General features: G+C 39.3%; 2 protein-coding genes across 2 annotated transcripts; both read left to right on the top strand.

The window, feature by feature from the left end:
- The first annotated feature begins 5,922 nt into the window (after positions 1-5,922).
- Positions 5,923-11,491, top strand: LOC140318269 (cationic amino acid transporter 2-like). The gene is made up of 11 exons (XM_072396008.1): positions 5,923-6,292; positions 6,902-7,057; positions 7,144-7,309; positions 7,435-7,571; positions 8,764-8,986; positions 10,122-10,258; positions 10,349-10,451; positions 10,542-10,675; positions 10,808-10,974; positions 11,067-11,175; positions 11,263-11,491. Exons 1-11 carry the CDS (start codon positions 5,923-5,925, stop codon positions 11,391-11,393), a joined length of 1,833 nt encoding a protein of 610 aa, XP_072252109.1. The 3' UTR covers positions 11,394-11,491.
- Positions 11,492-13,531: 2,040 nt separating this feature from the next.
- Positions 13,532-17,878, top strand: LOC140318652 (platelet-derived growth factor receptor-like protein). The gene is made up of 7 exons (XM_072396461.1): positions 13,532-13,780; positions 13,975-14,111; positions 14,208-14,350; positions 14,458-14,609; positions 14,751-15,044; positions 16,944-17,083; positions 17,439-17,878. The coding sequence occupies exons 1-7, from the start codon at positions 13,699-13,701 to the stop codon at positions 17,643-17,645; spliced, it is 1,155 nt and encodes a 384-aa protein (XP_072252562.1). The 5' UTR covers positions 13,532-13,698; the 3' UTR covers positions 17,646-17,878.
- Positions 17,879-17,894: the final 16 nt, after the last annotated feature.

The raw sequence follows: 17,894 nt of genomic DNA, 5'->3' as shown, positions 1-17,894 counted from the left end.
GCACCCCACAGAGAACAAGCATGACTCAGTATCTTTCATCCTGACTAAAGGCTGTAGAGTGAATCTTTAATCTTCATACTTTCATTGTCTCGACACCTGATTTGTATCCAATAAAGCATAGCATGTGTAGTCATGAAATTATACATATTATCATGCATGTAAAGAAGATTACCAAGAAGATCATCTTTATCTGCAGTTTCTTAAAGGCCTTATCTTCCATGGTTAGCCAGAAAGGAAACAGAGGCAGACATGCCCCGATTTGATGAATTGGGTGTTTTCCTATCAATAGCTGTGATAACACTGAAGCAAAGTTTGAGAACTAGGCCAGTCAGTGATGCCTGTCAACATTTGTCAATCTAAATATTAGTTCTGGTAAATGAGCAGGAAGTAAGATGTTTTTTTTAAATGTGCTGAGGAAGATCATTTTTGTCCTTCAGTACTTTGTACTTTGTCTTGTTCACAGAATAGCGGTTGAGTGATTCACATGCAAAGCATCTATTTATCTGTGTCTGTGCAATCATTAAGTAATGAGTAACTCCATATCGAGTATTATAATGTAGCTACGGATTAGTGACAGTGTAGTTCATTCAGAAACAAATGAGAAATGAATCAGGATCCATTTAACAATCGCTGAGTTATCAGTTAATACTACTCTCATAAGTCTCAGTTGAGGATTACATCACAGATAACAACGTGTTGTTAAAGAACAAACTAAATGAAAGATCTTAATGGATAAGGTAAGGTTTCATAACAGGAGAACAACATAAAACTAGACTAAATCCATTCACAGGTAACTACTTTTAACATCAGTTACAAGTTTTTTTTTAACCTTAAGCAGTAATACTGAGTTTTAACTAGGTAGTTTCTGATTGCTTCATTGTTTTATGGCTACTTTCCTTCTGCGAGTCCCTTAATATAAAGTCATGTCCTCTCCCTGGTGAGTGAATGCTGAGCCATTATTTTTAAGTTGCTGGTCGTTAGCTACCAAACCTCTCCGTAAGCAGTCCTTACGGATAAATAGCTGCTTCCTTTTTGCATAAAGACATCTATATTCAATATTGCTCTACCCTTACTGGCCACGTTTTAATCACTAATCCATTATTACCTCACAAATAGATCCAAATCAGAAATTAAAATCATTTGAGATACATCAAAACTGTATGACCTAAACAATTTGACCAATACAACTAGAAAAAGGAATAAACCTACCTAATATTTGGGAAATTAGAGTGGCTTGGCACAACTATCTAAAAATCCATGTAATGTAAACATAAATCAAAGAAAAAGATTTCTTGATGGCATCTACATGCTGGATAAGTAAAGATAGTAATAAGACTATTATTCAGTACCAAGCAGTGTGTGGAGCCACAATAGTTAAAGACTCACAAGAATGTTAAGTCATATCATACAAACTTTTAAATAGTCATCATATATTTATGTTTACACAGTACATGTTCTCCTGAGTCCTTTTTAAAGATTTTGTTGTTCTGGTCATTTTTTTTCTTAATTCTTTAACTGATTTCCAGACCAGTTGCATTCTTGAAGTTTCTACGATCAGCAGATTAATTGGTGTCAGGTGAGGGTGTCAGGACTGGGTATAAAAGGAGCTTAGACCATTAGCTTAGTCTTTACATTTAAAGCAAGGATCGTTTGACTTCCTGAGGAAGGCAAGTAGGCTGAAACACGTTGGTGTTTTAAAAGTCTATGTCATACTGTTATACTGTTAGAAAACTTCACTCACAGACAACGGCATGAAACCAAGAAAATCCTCAGAGGCCTTAGTATTTTACTTGCAAGGGGAGAACAACACACAAACCTTCTCTCTGCAGATTCACAAGAGTTCTCCAACAAGTGGTTGCCTCCCTTGCTCTTTTATTTGGTGACACATACACACACACACACATACAATCTACTTCTTGCTTTCATGTACCAAGACCTGGTATATCTCCTGAGTTTGGAGTCATCACCTTATTTGGGAAGCTATAAAGATAACGATCAGTGGGGAGACAACATTCCTTCTTAAAACACAGTTGTCTTTGTCTCCAAACTTCTCCTTGAGAAGTTTTGATATATATATAATGACCTTTCTGGCTGTGACATTCATATATTGATAATAAGCATACTTTTCAGACATATACTTTACTCCAAACCTGGTTAGATAATGAGACTTCTCAATGCAAAACTTTGGTCTCTCAACGTCTACATTGCATAACATTGTGACATCAAAACATCAGTGATTAAAGGCAAATGGATGATAACCACTTGAAGTACACGACCTACAAGCATTAAGGTGGCGCTGCCTGAGAAAATGCCAGCCTGACTGACTGACATGTGCTCTTTTATCAGATGACTTGTCATGTCTTCTGCTTTTGGAAAAGAAAAAACTTGACTTTTGTTTTTAAGTGAAAAACCATCCAGACTGCTATCAGAGAAAGCAGCAAAAGTCAGCTCCAGTGATGGTATAGGAATTGATGATTTGCTTTAGAGTGAAGGTGCAGTTGACACAGAAACATATGCAGCTATTAAGGTTTTTCAGTCAAGTCTGTGGTTATTTTGGCAGGACAATGCCGGACATCCCTCTCTACAACTTACAACAGCTGGTTTCATAGACACAGAGTGTATGTGTATGATTAGCCTGCCTGCACTCCAGAGCTGTCATGAAAATGTGGGATGTACCAGGAAAAGGTGAATCAGGCAACAATGATGATGGACAGTTGTGCAGCTGAGATCTTGTATTCAGTGAGAATGTACGCAAATTCCTCTTGCAAAACTGCAATAACATTGTTGGTTCCCAAATGATTAAATATTATCTGAAAGAAAGGGTTATGCAATACATTAGTGAACATACCTTATCCCAGCTTTTTTATAAATATTTGTATATGTTGCAAGCATTCTCATATGATTATATTTTAAAAATAAAAAGTATATAGATAAATTGGTCAATTAAAACATTGAAAAATAATTTAATCCGTAGTTTTAGCTGTTAGATAAGGCCCAAAGATGAATAAATTACCCATTCAAATGCTGTTACAATTCAAATAACTCCCCCAGTTATCTGGAAGTGGGATATGCGCAACATTTCAGCCAACCCTCTTCTGTTTACCCTCCACTTCATAAGACAAACACTGATAGAGGTGGAAAAGCAACAGTGGTTAAAAGTCATTGTCATATACTGACACCTTCTGCTCTCGAATTGCACTGCACACTGATCATAAGGACATGAGTGCAATTCAGGAAGAAACGGGAAACATGCACAATGTAATCTGTTACAAACAAACCACAACAGGTTTCTCAATGCTAAGGTCAGAAGCATTTCCACAATGGCTGGTTTTATCTTGTTAAAGTTAGGCTCGAGCTTGAGGCTCGTTAAAGTTTTGACTGCGCTCATGACTTCAAAATTCACCTGTTTCGATTTGAATCTGTATTCTTACAGAAACCAACCACTTACAGTTTTATTTAATCAATAATAGAGTCATTTGGTCGCTTCATGTGTGCAGTCACGACAAATTGACTGTTAAGATAGTTATGTTAAGACAATTTTGTTTTGTAATTTCTCATGTATTTCCTAAACCTTCACTCCAGTAGAACAGGTTATACTCCTGGAAGTCTCCTCATCTGTCCAATAAATTCATAAGTGCGCCAGTATGGAATCAGAATTTGTAAAAACAAAACAATAAATTATGTGAAAACAAAAGAATTTTTCACATTCTGAATGGGATTTGCAGTTCACAGCTCTCTCACCCTGTGGCTTCCATGCAATAATGAACACATTATGATCCAAACTGGTCGGGAGTGAGAAAGGCTACTTTGTAAGTAATTCCATTGAGTGGGAGGGTCTCACAGGCCAGTCTTGTATATATTGCTGTAAAAATCATGTTTCCATAATCCAAGTCAACAGCACGGATATTTTTGCCTCATTGCACATTGTTACAGTCACCAGTTGCTCCTCGTGGGACCAAAGATAAAGGTAAAGAGCTTGTGTATCTACTGTGAAAAATTACCATCATCAAGACAGATTAAAAACATTGACTTGTATTTGAATGTTAGGCAGTATGTGCTTAGAGTTGCATCTGATGTGTCTTTAATGACAGCCATAAAGATCACATTAAAGAATATTAGCCAAGAGTTACCTGTGATCATGATCAACCCGAGGCCCATAAAGCAGCACATCACATGTGTAGATGCTGTTATTTAGTTAAGCATTACCCATTGTTCCTTTGGAAACGGTATCTCAGCTGGAAAGATCTGCAGATAAGAAGCCAGACCTTAAGTTTGGTCAAAGGTACTTTGACTGTCCACACAGTATTCCGTTCTGCTCGCCTCCTGTCTGCTGAGGTAGATGCCAGGAGGGATTAGGTGATCTGAAATCCCATGATGGGAGATGAGAAGGTAAATGCTACCTCCAAAAGAGCAAAGCTGCAGCATGAATAAGCCATAAAAGCTTCTTTGTCCTCCTCTGTTTCATAAACTCTCAGGGATGACAGTCTGGCACACCTTTCGGTAGAGATGGAAGCACTGCTCCTAAAAGGCAAGAAGCAAACCCGACCTGTAAGCACATTCTGAGAAGATATTTGCAATTGTAATTAATGGATGGGGTACGTTAGGAATGTGAAGTTAAGCATTTCTCAGCTCTTGCTGTTGCCGCCTTGAGACATTTTTTGTTCCTTTAGGTGGAGACAAACATCAAAAGTCACAGAGGAGTTGAAAAACCTGAAATCTTGGATAAACTGGAAGGCGTTATTATGAAAAGATTATCAAAAGCACAGATCTCACCAACAGTATAACCACAAGTAGCCCACATGTAATGTGAAAAATGTCAAAACATTATAAAAAAAGAATAAACAAATAGATAACAAAAACTGTCTCTGTTCATTTGTAATTTGATCATCTCCACATTAAGTTAAATCCCATGTTCAGTAACTGTAAATGGGGATTTAAATGACTAAATTACTACTAAAACAAAACAATGCATTAAAGACTGTGAAGCACTGATGCAGTCATTTACAACATTTACAACATGCAAATAATGCTTAACTTGGCATAAATTACATAAATCAATTCATTCAACACTGACACACAACAAAGGAAGAGTGATGTAAAAGTCACATCTTTATTTCTGTGTGCATCTAATGGACTGTTTTTCGCTTGCTTTTGGCAGTGACTGATCTGGAGAATCCCTGTCCAGAGGCATTGTCTCTGCCATGAAACTCTACCGGTGAGGTGAGCACACTTTTCAAATGACAAAATATTTTCCAGAAAGCTATTCAAGGAAATAATTGTGCTGGCTGAGTAAAGTGCAGTCCGTGAGCGGGGCGTTGTGTTCTGTGCTGTGGGCGGCAAAGAAAAGTCCAGGCATCAGCATTAGTATATCAGGGGAGTGATAAAGAAGGGGTTGTATAAAAGAAATATATGTTTTAGTGTTATGACGGATCTTATTGTCTAAGAACACCTGTGAGGAAGGAAAGTACACACAAGAGGTGAGTGCAATGTTTGCTTTAAATAATTCTGTGAAATATTATTTAATGAAGACTATGAAACTTTGACAAAACTGATATTTATGCTTTCTAATTCACAGGGGATATTTAATACCCCAGTTATAAATAGCTTGTTCAACTGTGCTTTTTAAGTAAATACAACCTTTTTCCTAAATAAAGGGACATCTATTAAATTCATTTATCATTATCAGACTTTGATGAATATGTTTTGTTTTTTTTAAAGAAAAGATGTTCATCTTTATGGCTGACCTGACAATTATTCACTGGCACATTCTCTGATCTGCCCTTCCTTCCTTTACTCCTGTCGTCTCTCCTCACTGTCTCTTCCACTTGCTCTCTCCGTCTCACCGACATCAACCTGCACTCCCACCTGTCGCTTCTTATATAATTCCCTCATCTTTCCGCCCTGATTCAAACCCATAGAAGCATGCCGTGCAGTGTGGTGAAGTCCTTCCTGGTGAGCTTGTCTCGGAGGAAACCCATCGAACCCGATGGTGAGGAGTCCACCTTTAACCGATGCCTGACCACTCTGGACCTGGTGGCCCTGGGTGTGGGCAGCACTTTGGGAGCCGGAGTCTATGTTCTCTCTGGAGAGGTGGCTAGAGACACCGCTGGACCCAGCATCATCATTTCATTCTTCATCGCAGCCTTGGCATCTATATTTGCTGGACTGTGCTATGCTGAGTTTGGAGCAAGGGTTCCCAAAACAGGCTCAGCTTACCTTTATAGCTATGTGACCATTGGAGAGCTACTGGCTTTTATCACCGGTTGGAATCTGCTTCTCTCCTATGTCATAGGCAAGGATGATTTACTTGATATGCTCATTATTTTCAATAAATCACTATTTCTATCACTGTTAATTTAGCTTTAAATGCTTTATGAGATCAAAGCTTCATTAAATATTGTTTTGTTATAACAAAGTTGATTTAGCTCATGTCTTTATATGCTAAAAGATAAACAAGTTAACAGTTCTTCATTCTAATGTCTGGATACCAAACAAATTTTTTTTTCCATCAGCATTGCCATTATTATTCAACTGTAAAAACAGATGATTGTTCTTTTTTATGTTACGTGATGGACTCACTGATTGCACTGAAAGCCGTAAATGATCAACCATCAACAGCAGGCTCTCTGAACTTTCACCTGCTGTGGAAGCACATTCTTAATGTCCTTTTTTTTTTTTTTTGAAAGCAAAAGTTTCAAATAGAAAGTTTAGCCCCATTACATTGTTATTACACTGCTTATCAAATTGTGTTTTTTCTGATCAACCTAATAAGACAGGACTGTTTGAAAAATCATGATTTAATGGTGTAATGGGAAGGAAATGTTCCCATCAGTATTTTCTGTTTATGACTGCAGGTAAATGGTGACTCAGGCTAATTAGTTTATTGCATCTCTCTGCTCAGGAACATCCAGTGTTGCACTGGCGTGGAGTGGGACCTTTGATGATCTTATTGGGGGTGTCATATCAAAATACTTCCAAGAAAATGCAGCCATTAACGTCACTGGCCTGGCGCCTTACCCAGATGTCTTTGCTGCTGTTCTCATCTTGCTGCTCTCAAGTAAATGCTGGTGTTGTTAACTTAAGATAATGCAAGAAAAGCACAGATGGATTAGAAATACTTATTAACTATGTTTTACACAAAAGGTGTGCTGGCATTCGGAGTGCAAGAATCTACCATCATCAACAAGATCTTCACAGCAATCAACATCCTGGTGCTGGTGTTTGTGATCATCTCTGGATTCATCAAAGGAGACATCTCCAACTGGAGGATCAGTGAAGAAGAGTTGATAAACGCCACAGTTGAACTCAAGTAATGTCAAAGAGTGGTGTAATCCTGTCTTTTTTAGTGTGTTTGCAGAATCATGTCCAACATAATACAGCAGAGTTACTCTCCTGACTATCTCAGTGTAGGATAATGCTCTCCCCCCCTCGCAGAAACTTGACCTCCACCGTCAATGTAACAAGTGTGTATGGAACAGGTGGATTTTTCCCTTATGGCTTCAATGGAACACTGGCTGGAGCTGCAACATGCTTTTATGCTTTTGTTGGATTTGACTGCATTGCTACAACAGGTAAGGAGACCTTCTGCCTCATACGAATATATCAACAGAAAGTCAAATAATTGAAATACTGATAAAAAGCAGATTATCATTTTTCTTATCACAAGACTTTTTTCGAATATTTTTCCTCCAATAAGTCAAACGTTCTTTTATTCTTTCAAAGTGGTCTGAAGCAATGATTATCCAACTTTCTGAAGGTTTCACTCATTTCTTTAGACCTGACCAGTTTCAGAGGAATGCTTTTGTCTTTGTAATCCAAGCATAATCATTCCAAGATTAAAAAGGCCCCTAACACTGGATGAACCCGTGCTTTGTCTTAAAATCACCAACAACATAGCCAAGAATCCATTTTAAATGGTATTATCAGGCACTTCCTACTACCATCCTGCGACCAAGCTAGACAATGCCAAAGATAACACAGTTAGACATACATGAAATGGTGAAAGTGATGTGCTAAAGAAAAAAATCCAGTAAAGACCTGACACAGGACCTGAGAGGTGCATCTGGTCTTCATTTGATCAACCTATTGTTCACTGAAGCCTCATCAAAGATGGTTTCCATGGAAGGGTGCCTGGCAAAAAAAATAAAAAATTAAGTAAGGGAAACAGGGAGTAAAAAGGGTAGAAAATTACACGAGAACTGCTCTGAAAATCAGTGGCAACAGGACTTATAAAGTGATAAATCCTCCTCAAAGCCCAAACCTCAACATTATTATTACAGAAATTACAATAAACCTTGTCGAAGAGGGTTCTGATTGTATTGAAGAATAGAGGTGAACATACCAAATATTGACTTTTAGTACTGTAAAAACTCACTAACACCTTGTATACTGCATTTACATGTATGTTTACCCACAGTTAATTAAATTGATGTACCAAGTTCGTCTTTTTAGACAGTATTTACTTGTGATGTAGTAAACCTGAGTAAACAAGACAATATGATATATAAAAAAACCTATTTGATAATACCAATGAAACACAATGAATTGTTTCTCTGGCTGACCTACATTATACCACAATGGCAAGAGTTTCTAATGAAATACACTCTCTGAACTAAACCCAGTCCGTCATTCATCCATTCAGCTTTACTTTTCAGAGCCTCCAAGAGCACATGCGTATCTCTGTAGTCCTCAAGCTACAGTAGGTATCTCTCTATTAGAGGTTTCATTCCATATGTTTATAGAGTGCTTTTTCTGTCCTTGTAGGTGAGGAGGTGAAGAATCCCCAGAAGTCTGTCCCTGTGGGTATTGTGGCCTCACTTCTGATTTGTTTCTTGGCCTATTTTGCCGTGTCTGCTGCTCTCACCCTGATGATGCCCTACTACCTGCTCAATGAAAAGAGCCCCCTCCCAGTGGCTTTCGAATATGTGGGCTGGGGTCCTGCTAAATACGCAGTGGCTGTGGGATCACTGTGTGCCCTGTCCACCAGGTACGAAACCACAATGGTAGTACAGTTTTGGTCACATGATTGTTTGCATTTAAGCAACTGATTTGCCTGAGAAAATTCTCTCAGAGTAATCATCGCAAATCTCAGTTTCGTGCCAAGGTGGCTTTATAAGGAGCTTAATAAATTATGCTTTGTTGAGATCCATCAGTGATTAGCACAAAGTTTTCAAAAATACAGCAGCAAGCATGGATGATGGGGTCAAGCAGGGAGCCAGGAAGGTACATTTCACACATCAGCTCAACCAAATAACCAAATAAGTGGTTGTTAGCTAAGTGGATGATAATCCCAGATTGCAATTTTAGTACCACAAAATGTCTGACCAACGGGCAATGTGTAGCTGCAGTCTGAAAACAATCTGTGCCAGTTATGGTGAATGTTGGGAAAAAAAAGGTTGTCCTGTTTGAATCATTTCTTATTTTTTGAAAATTCAAATTTTGAGAAAATGCTTGCTTTAAATGACCTGTTTGCATGTTTATGGTGACTATACCTCACGAATCTTGCATTTGCTTAGAGTGTTGGTTTTGAACTGAAACGGATAGCTATTTTTCAAGTGGGGTTGTGTGAGTATGTATGAGTAGTCATTGTCTTACCTGCAGTGGAAAGCAATCAGAGCATGTTTATTTTAGGGAAGCTAAGCTACTAGCCTACCAGAATACATTTTCTTAATCTAAAACTCAAACCTTAAAAAAAAAAAAAAAAATGTCTAGCAGCTCAGGCAAATGTCATGTGGGGATTTTCCCCCACATCATTTTGAATCAGACCGTTCTCAACCCCTGATATTCCAGTTTCTCTACAGCATTTATGGTGGTTGCCCAAAATCTCCTGCCACTGATCAGCTGTGACTCAAAATTCTCTGGTATAATCCCAAAATACCAACTATGAGACAGTAAAAATGAGTGAAAACTCTGGAAGTGGTACGACAGCAAGCTATCCAACAAGTCTAAACAAAACTCCAAACAGATTCAGCTCAAAGAGGCAACATAAAACTTTATTGCTTGGATCCTAGGTGTGGAATTATTGTTGGGGATTGCTGTTTTTTTATCCCGTGACCTGTTTGGAATGAAAAGGAAATTAAAGCATAACATGCTGTCTGACCCCTATGTGCCTATCTCTCCAGCCTTCTCGGTTCTATGTTCCCGATGCCTCGGGTACTGTTCGCCATGGCGAGAGATGGACTGCTCTTTCAGCCTTTGACCAAAGTCACTGCTAAGGGCAGTCCTGCTATAGCTACCATTGCATCAGGGACTGTGGCAGGTACAGATATTCCAGCTATATTCAAAATTCTGTGGTGAGGTTTATGGCATTAAAGAGACTCTACTTAACCTGTTTCTTCTTTATTTTCAGCCATCATGTCTATCCTGTTTGACTTGGAAGCACTGGTGGAGATGATGTCCATTGGTACTCTATTTGCTTATACACTTGTGGCAATATGCATCCTGATTCTGAGGTAAATTAATCTATTTATTGTCCCTGAAGCTTTATATCTAACATGCTGTGTACCTCCCAACTTATAATATATCTTTTCTGTTTAAACAAGGTACCAGGCAGATTCATCTGAAGACTCAGACCTACAGATCAGAGAATCTAAGTCAAAGTTTAGCATCTTCAAGCCTCCATCTTCTCCCAACAGTTCCACTGCACGAACAGTCACGCTCTTGACCGTAGCCTCTGGTGACTAAAAGATTGACGATTAATAAATCTTTTGGAGCTCTTTATGTGTTTTTGAATACTTGCCTCTATTGGTAACATGTTCGTTCCCTTTTCTGGGCCACTTTGTGATCTTTCTCTTTTATCTGTCTACAGTTGTTTGCGTGGTTGCGCTGTGCGTCACCCTGACCCAGGCCATCGGAGCTTTGTCTCGTTTGGAGGCGTGGAGTGTGGCCCTTGTTTGCATTTTTGCCGTCATCCTGCTGCTCATCCTTTTATTTATCTGGAGGCACCCACAAAATCCATCCAAGGCGTCGTTTATGGTTAGAGTATTTTAACTGGGCACCTGACCATTTATTTCTAAAAAGCAGAAAAAGAGAAAAGCCTCTAACTTTCCAATTTTCTGATCTCATAGGTCCCCCTACTCCCAGCTTTGCCTTTAGTGAGCACACTCATCAATGTCTACCTGATGGTGCAGCTAAGTTCAGACACATGGCTAAGATATGCCATCTGGATGTTAGTGGGTAAGACCATATTTTTTGCATGAAAGTTCTAGAGCGCTTTATCAAGTGTATTTCTGAACTGTGATGTCCTCCCTCCTCTCTCTGCAGGATTAGTGATCTATTTTTTGTATGGAATCCGTAACAGTGTTCAGAGGAAGCGTCTGATGGCCGACCGTACAAGAATTGAAACAGTCAGCGGCAAAACAGACAAGGCGATCATCAACGAAGAGCGATTCTGAGCTGTGATGGAGCGATGATAGATAAACTGAGATGTTACAGTGAGCAACTACTTTAAATGTGTAACTATTGTTTTACATGCATCAATGCTGAAATGATTATGCAGTGTTCAGTGTCTAAGTGTGTCAGCGAGTCAAGTGTGCAGTTGAGAGGTGTCCTAACGTGGCAACTTTTGTTCCACACTGACACTTTATCACATCTTAATGAATACTTGTTCTAACTCACAACACTGAATGATTGAAATTACCACCTAACATATCTCTATGGCCATAGTTTCATATGTGCAGACGCTGTCCTGAACTCAATGTTCGTATCAACATCTTTATTTGTTATATTTGTGGTGGTCTGGGGTGCATGTTGCCATCTTCACCTTTAAATCTGCTCCTCAAATAGTTACAGCTGTCGGAAAAAGAGAAATTTGTAAATTAGTTTCAGTGTATATAATTCTGATGATGATAACAAGTAACACAGGTTTTTTTCCCTTTCTATTTTCACATATTAATCTAATGCATTTAACTGAAGTAGCTGCATAATGTAGATACAGGGAGCCTTTTGAGAAATGCCATGTTTGTTTTGTTATCTTCTGTTGTTAACGTATTCAAAGTTTCAGTGTCTTAATTATTTTTTGTTTCTGAGTGTAAATATGGAAACTGTACATGTTTGCTAATATTGTTGCCGTAAATGTATTCCTGAATCAAAAAATAAATAATGAAGTCTTACAGATGACTGCAGTCTGGAGTAAATTTGTTGCACAGCAGGCTGATCTAAAGTAATGAATTAATACTGTTGCTCTGTTTGACCTCTCTTGGCTGGAAGGAGTCAGAGATGGCAAACTAACCAGAGTTTACTGAGAACAAAGGGGCCTTTCAAGGCAGATTCTCTGTATCTTATTCAAAATCACAGCTTCACTAGTCGCTCATAAGGAAATATTTGTTGTGTTCATACTGCACAGCATGTTATGACGTTTTTATCAAAAATGCATTTCTTGTTTAGAAACTTAGAAACAGCTCAGTCTACCCAGCCTAAAAGGGAAATTGCCAGGAAACATGTTGTTTTCTTTGTGCTAATGGATACTCTGTGTGAAGAGTGTGTGAAAGCAAAAGTAAACAGCCATGAAAAACAAATTTAATTAAAGCACTGGGTTGGAGATTAGCCTGGATCATTTAGATGTCAGTGATGTCCATAACTCCATCAACAAAAAAAAACAAAACATTCAGCCTCCAACTAAGAACTTTTAAAATCTGTTAATTTCTCCTTTTATCACAGTTCACCAAACACTGTGAGACTGTACTCCTACTGTGCAGGTATTCGCATGTTCCTGTACACAAGAAAGCAAATAAATATATCTCTATAAATAAGACACAAATCAATGAATTACACTTCATGGCAGTTCATGACAAAAAGTTTTCATGAGACTACAAACTATTTACCCAACACATTATGATACAGGTTCAAATAATCTGCACTGAAATACTCTATTAATAAAAAAAAGGAAAATATGGTATATATACATATATAGAGATTGTTATATTGCTGCAGTGAAGCTGAAGAATCCTCTGACTGAACACACTTTGTATTGTGATCAGTATGTGTGCTGTATTTTTTTCATACATTTTTTTAATTGTGTAGCATTCTTCCTCATCAAAGCAGTAACTTATTCATATAAGTAATGTTTAACCGATGCAGGACATGATTATTGCATGATGGAAACTGGATACATAAAGACATCATGTGGCTCACCATTAACAAAATCACATTGACTTTATGTGATGAGTTCATAATTAAAGATAGTAACTTGATGACTGTTAATTGCACTTACCTCGTTCACGATTGGTTTGTTGTTTGCTCTGTATCATGCAACTTTAGTTTTCATGGAGAATGGAGAGAATACACGTCACAAAGTTTATTGGGCACTAAATGCTTTACAGGCATGGCCACAGCCCTTGTCTGGGCAACATTTGCGGGTACTCGTGCTGCTACTGCACACTTCTAGTCCAGCAGCTAAGCAAACAGGCAGTGTGGTTCCGGATGGAGGGGCCTCAGAGTCTGGGCCCTGATTGGTCTGGACAGGCTTGAAAGCCTCCATTGAGCAACTCAGAAGGAATTTGGGGGACTAATGCCATTCTCAGGGGGAGGAATTCGTGTGAACCATGTAAACAACTGACTCCTCACTTTGCGAGCTCTACTCTCCTCTTCTTTTCGTTCCCCTTTCTTGCCTTCCCTCCTTTTGGTTTGTACATCGAGCGCTCTGGGTTAAACTGCATCAACTAAGAATCCACACACCACTTTAATATCCACTGGTCAATCATGCCTTTGATTCCCTTATGTGGGTCAAAGTGGAGGCTGGGGCTTGTCGTTCTTCTTGTTTGTGCCGTAATCTTCGAGTTAGGTAAGTGACTTTACTCCCTTGCTGCGCAGTTCTGTGAACAATTGTTCCTAGAAACACAAAGAATGGGGCATTTCTGTTGGGCTATCCCAGAAGCTGGTATGTGATTAAGCAATATATCTACAAGATGCAGCAGTTTTACATATATATGACAACTAGTGATGCACCTGTACACTGTTTCTTATCTTAAAAAAAAGATGCCCAAGAACAGAGGACCACTCCAAGGAGGACACCCAAGCCAAGTAAAGGTCCACGATCGACAAGTAAAGGGCCTCGAGCTGCGACGGTCAAACCAAAGATCAAGGCTTCACCTGCACAGGCCCTCCTCACGCAGGTAGAAAAACAACAACTTTCTAATTGGAAAGCTTATTTCTGTAAGTGTCTGAGATGTTCTTTCGTGAAACTGTTGTTTTGTATCCAACACATAAAGGTGCTAACCAAGGGCAAGTTTAAGAAGGTTGGGGAGACCATAAGTGTGCAGACCGGGGACACTTTGGAGCTGAGGTGCAGGGGTAAACCTGTGCAGTGGAGTGTCCCTTCTTACCTGGAGGAGGATGACGATGGGAGGCTTAAGTAAGCTATGCTGTCCATAAAACTTTATTATGCATGATGATAACAGAACAATAAAATCTGTTAGAGCTTGTATGTTCTTCAGGTGTTTTTCTGTTTTGACTCTGCAGGATAGTCCAACACGAGCGATATGGTGCTCTGACTTTAGTTAACACCACAGGTGCAGACACAGGGGAATACACCTGTTACCCAATGTACTGTGAAGACAAAGACTGCCGGAAGGAGTACAACAAAGCTGTGAAAGTCTTTGTGTTCTTTCCAGGTATAGTTAATAAACTTTAATGATGTTTATACTTCCTTTTCACAGAACTACAGGCACCATTTTACCACCAATTTGATTGGAACTGTTTTTCCAATCAAATCTTATCATCAATCTGCCACATTCTTTCCCTGTGACATCCAGACCCACAGGAGCTATTCGTTCCATCATCTAACTACTATGATGTGATACAGCTGAGAACCAACTGGCCGACGCGCTTACCCTGCCAGGTGACATCGCCTGAGGCGAAAGTATCTCTGCATCGTGAGTTCCCACCCGCTGAGGTGGCTGTGGACGGGACAGAGATCTCCTTCGACGTCAAGAAAGGCTTCACCATCCATCGACCCCAACAACATCACGCCGGCTTTTTGTACTGTGTGGCCAGTCTGGGAAGCCTGAGGCAGAGCTCCATAAAGTACATGCTCATCTATGTTAACTGTGAGTGCTGCCGATAAGTCGATAACTCCCTAATGGAGTGCGCAGGCCTGTCCCACCGTGATGTTAAAAGAAGCAGGAAGTGCTTCATTTAGCACTTACACCAACAGTAAAATGTAAGCGGCTGACAGAATTTGTATTTTCAAATACAAAAAAAATTCACATATCAGGTCCTTATCACGTCTTACAATGACTTAATTACAACTTTAAATGCATGACATATTACACAGCATCATTGCTTACTGAAAAAGTAAGCCAAAATGCTGAAGCAGAGTGTCATATTCTAACTTCACCCCAATAATCAAAAGCTCGTTGAACTACCTTTGGTAATAACTTGAAGTAGACTTAGACTCAACTTTATTGATCCTTTTGGGATGACTCCCTCCGGGAAATTCAATCTCCAACAGCTTGTACAACAATAGTCAGCACACAGAGGGTAAAAAGAAAAAAATATATATAAAAACACAAGATTGGATAACAAAATTAGATAACAGAATATACACTCTTAGAGAATATAGAAGTAATCAGTGGATAATTGACCAAGTTATTTAGTGAAATTGAATGAAATTATTGCACTGTGGTTGACAGGTTATTGCACATAAGACGACCATTTTGATAGATAAATAAAGTATTGCTGTTGAATAAAAGGAAAAGCAGCAACTGTTCACTATGATGAGGTGGTTAGCAGCTACCTTTTACCTCCACCCCCCAAGTGAGAAGTTGTACAGCCTGATGGCCTGAGGGACAAAGGAATTCTTTAGTCTGTTAATCCTGCACTTGGGAAGGAGCAGTGTCCCACTGAACAGGCTCCTCTGCTTGCTGATGACGGTGTGCAGAGTGTGGCTGGCATTGTAAGTGTTTTCTGTATAAATCTATCTCTCTCACATGGTTGTGAAGATGTTTTGACCCACTTTTCTTTATGTGCTGCTATTCTAAGTTCCCACCACAGCATTTCAAACAGATTGAGGTCCAGACTTTGGCCGGGTAATTGCAACATCTTGACAGTTTTCTGTTGTGGTTTTACTGCTTTGTTTGGGATCACTGCCTTTGTTGCAAGAGCCAGTTTCAGTCAAGCTTTAGCTGTCAGACACCTATATTGCCAAATGTAGAAATCTGAATGTTGACCAAACGTCTCCACTTTGGTCTGTACAAAGGATTTTGTTTGACAGGTTTTGTGGTTTATTCAGATGCAACCATACAAGCCCAAGCTGTGCTGCCAGGTTCTTTTCGGGAAAAATAGGCCGTCTCTTAGCAAACCCTCCAGACAAGTCATACTTAATCAGGCTTTTTCTAATTGTACTACCGTGAAGTTTAACATTTAACATGTTAACTGAGTCCTGTCGAGGTTGAGCTCTTGAATTTCTTTGCATTTTTCTGAGCATTGCAGAATCTGACTCTGGAATGAACTTGCTGGTACATCTACTCCTTTGAAAATTGGCAGCCGTCTTCAGTTTTCTCTCTTGCAAATTTTCTTTCTCACTTTAGAATAACTGACTCCAATGTTTCTGGAAATTGCCTGATAACCCTTCCAAAATTTCTTGGGGAGCAACAATTGCTTCTCTAAGTTTATTGCTGATGTCTGAAACTTCTGCTTCTATAGAAGTGCTTACACCAGTTGATGACCATTTAATCCAGTGCATTTGATTAGAAGCATCTGGCTGCTGCTCACCCTCTTGGTTCCTATGGAAACAGTATAAGTGTACTCAGTTTTCTGCATGCTGCTTCTGTGCTTTGTCTTAGTTTTTCGCTGTTCATCTGAGGTTGCCTTTAAAAAATTTTAGAACCTGGTCAGTAACAGATGACTTTCATTTATTTGTTGATAAGTAAAACATTAGAATTGAAAGAGGGTATACTTCACCAGGAATGATTGTTGACTTACTGATATTTGACATTTGCCATCAGATCCAATGGCTCCTCCTGCTCCAGTGATCCAGGCATCATCGAGCTCAGTGGCGGTGGGGGAGAACCTGCGTGTCAGCTGCACTGTGATGGGAGAACGGAACGTGGTCACAGAGGTCAACTGGGACTACCCAGCACAAGAGGTCAGAAACTCTGTTTAATGATGTTAATACCAACTTAAACAACTTTAAACATGTTTACAGCCTAACAGATTAGTAATAAGACATTTCCAAGCATTAGGATAATTTAGTTTAGCTGATTCATTAAAAATGTTAGTTTTCACAGCTGCCAAATACCCTCAGTCACAGTAGCTTACTTGTCTTTTTAGCTAGTTTATTATTAGTCACAAAGCATGCAGCCTGTGGACGAAGAATTTGAGCTTGTAACTAATCATTAATGGCTTACTAGCTTGTAAGCTTCCAACTTGAGAGCTTGCCATGACAGACTTTTCCTCCAATCATTTTCTGTCTGTGTGTTGTTTTTTTTTGCTCGTTGCAGATTGGGAGGCCTCTTTACACACAGGAGAGCATGAGTCCTGTCAGCGGAGGACCGGCACAACAGCAGTTTCAGTCTGTTCTCCTCGTGGACGAGGTGAGAGACGTGGACAGTGGAACATACACTTGCACTGCCCAAAACTTGCAAGGAGCCAAATCCGTGTCCACCACTGTTAAAGTGGTCCCTAAAGCCAAAGCTAAGAAACCATGAGTGAGATACCCGGATGACATCATGTCAAGCGATTTGCACTGTCAGAGTATCAAGTGATTTTTCTATCAGTTGGATAGAAATGCCTAATCACAGCAAAGCGTAATCCTCTCTTTCTTTGAAGACGAGTGTTCAGGTTGCACTGCATCATAGCAACGATGACAGAAATGTGGCAGTTTAGATCAATGTATAGCAGCTATTCAAGCTTGTATATTAAAAGTTTTGTATACATACAACATTGCCTGTTTCTTT

The sequence above is a fragment of the Leuresthes tenuis genome, unplaced genomic scaffold, assembly GCF_036924035.1.
Source record: "Leuresthes tenuis unplaced genomic scaffold, fLeuTen1.0.hap1 SCAF_11, whole genome shotgun sequence".
Taxonomy (NCBI): domain Eukaryota; kingdom Metazoa; phylum Chordata; class Actinopteri; order Atheriniformes; family Atherinopsidae; genus Leuresthes; species Leuresthes tenuis.
This window is presented reverse-complemented; position numbering and strand designations above follow the sequence as displayed.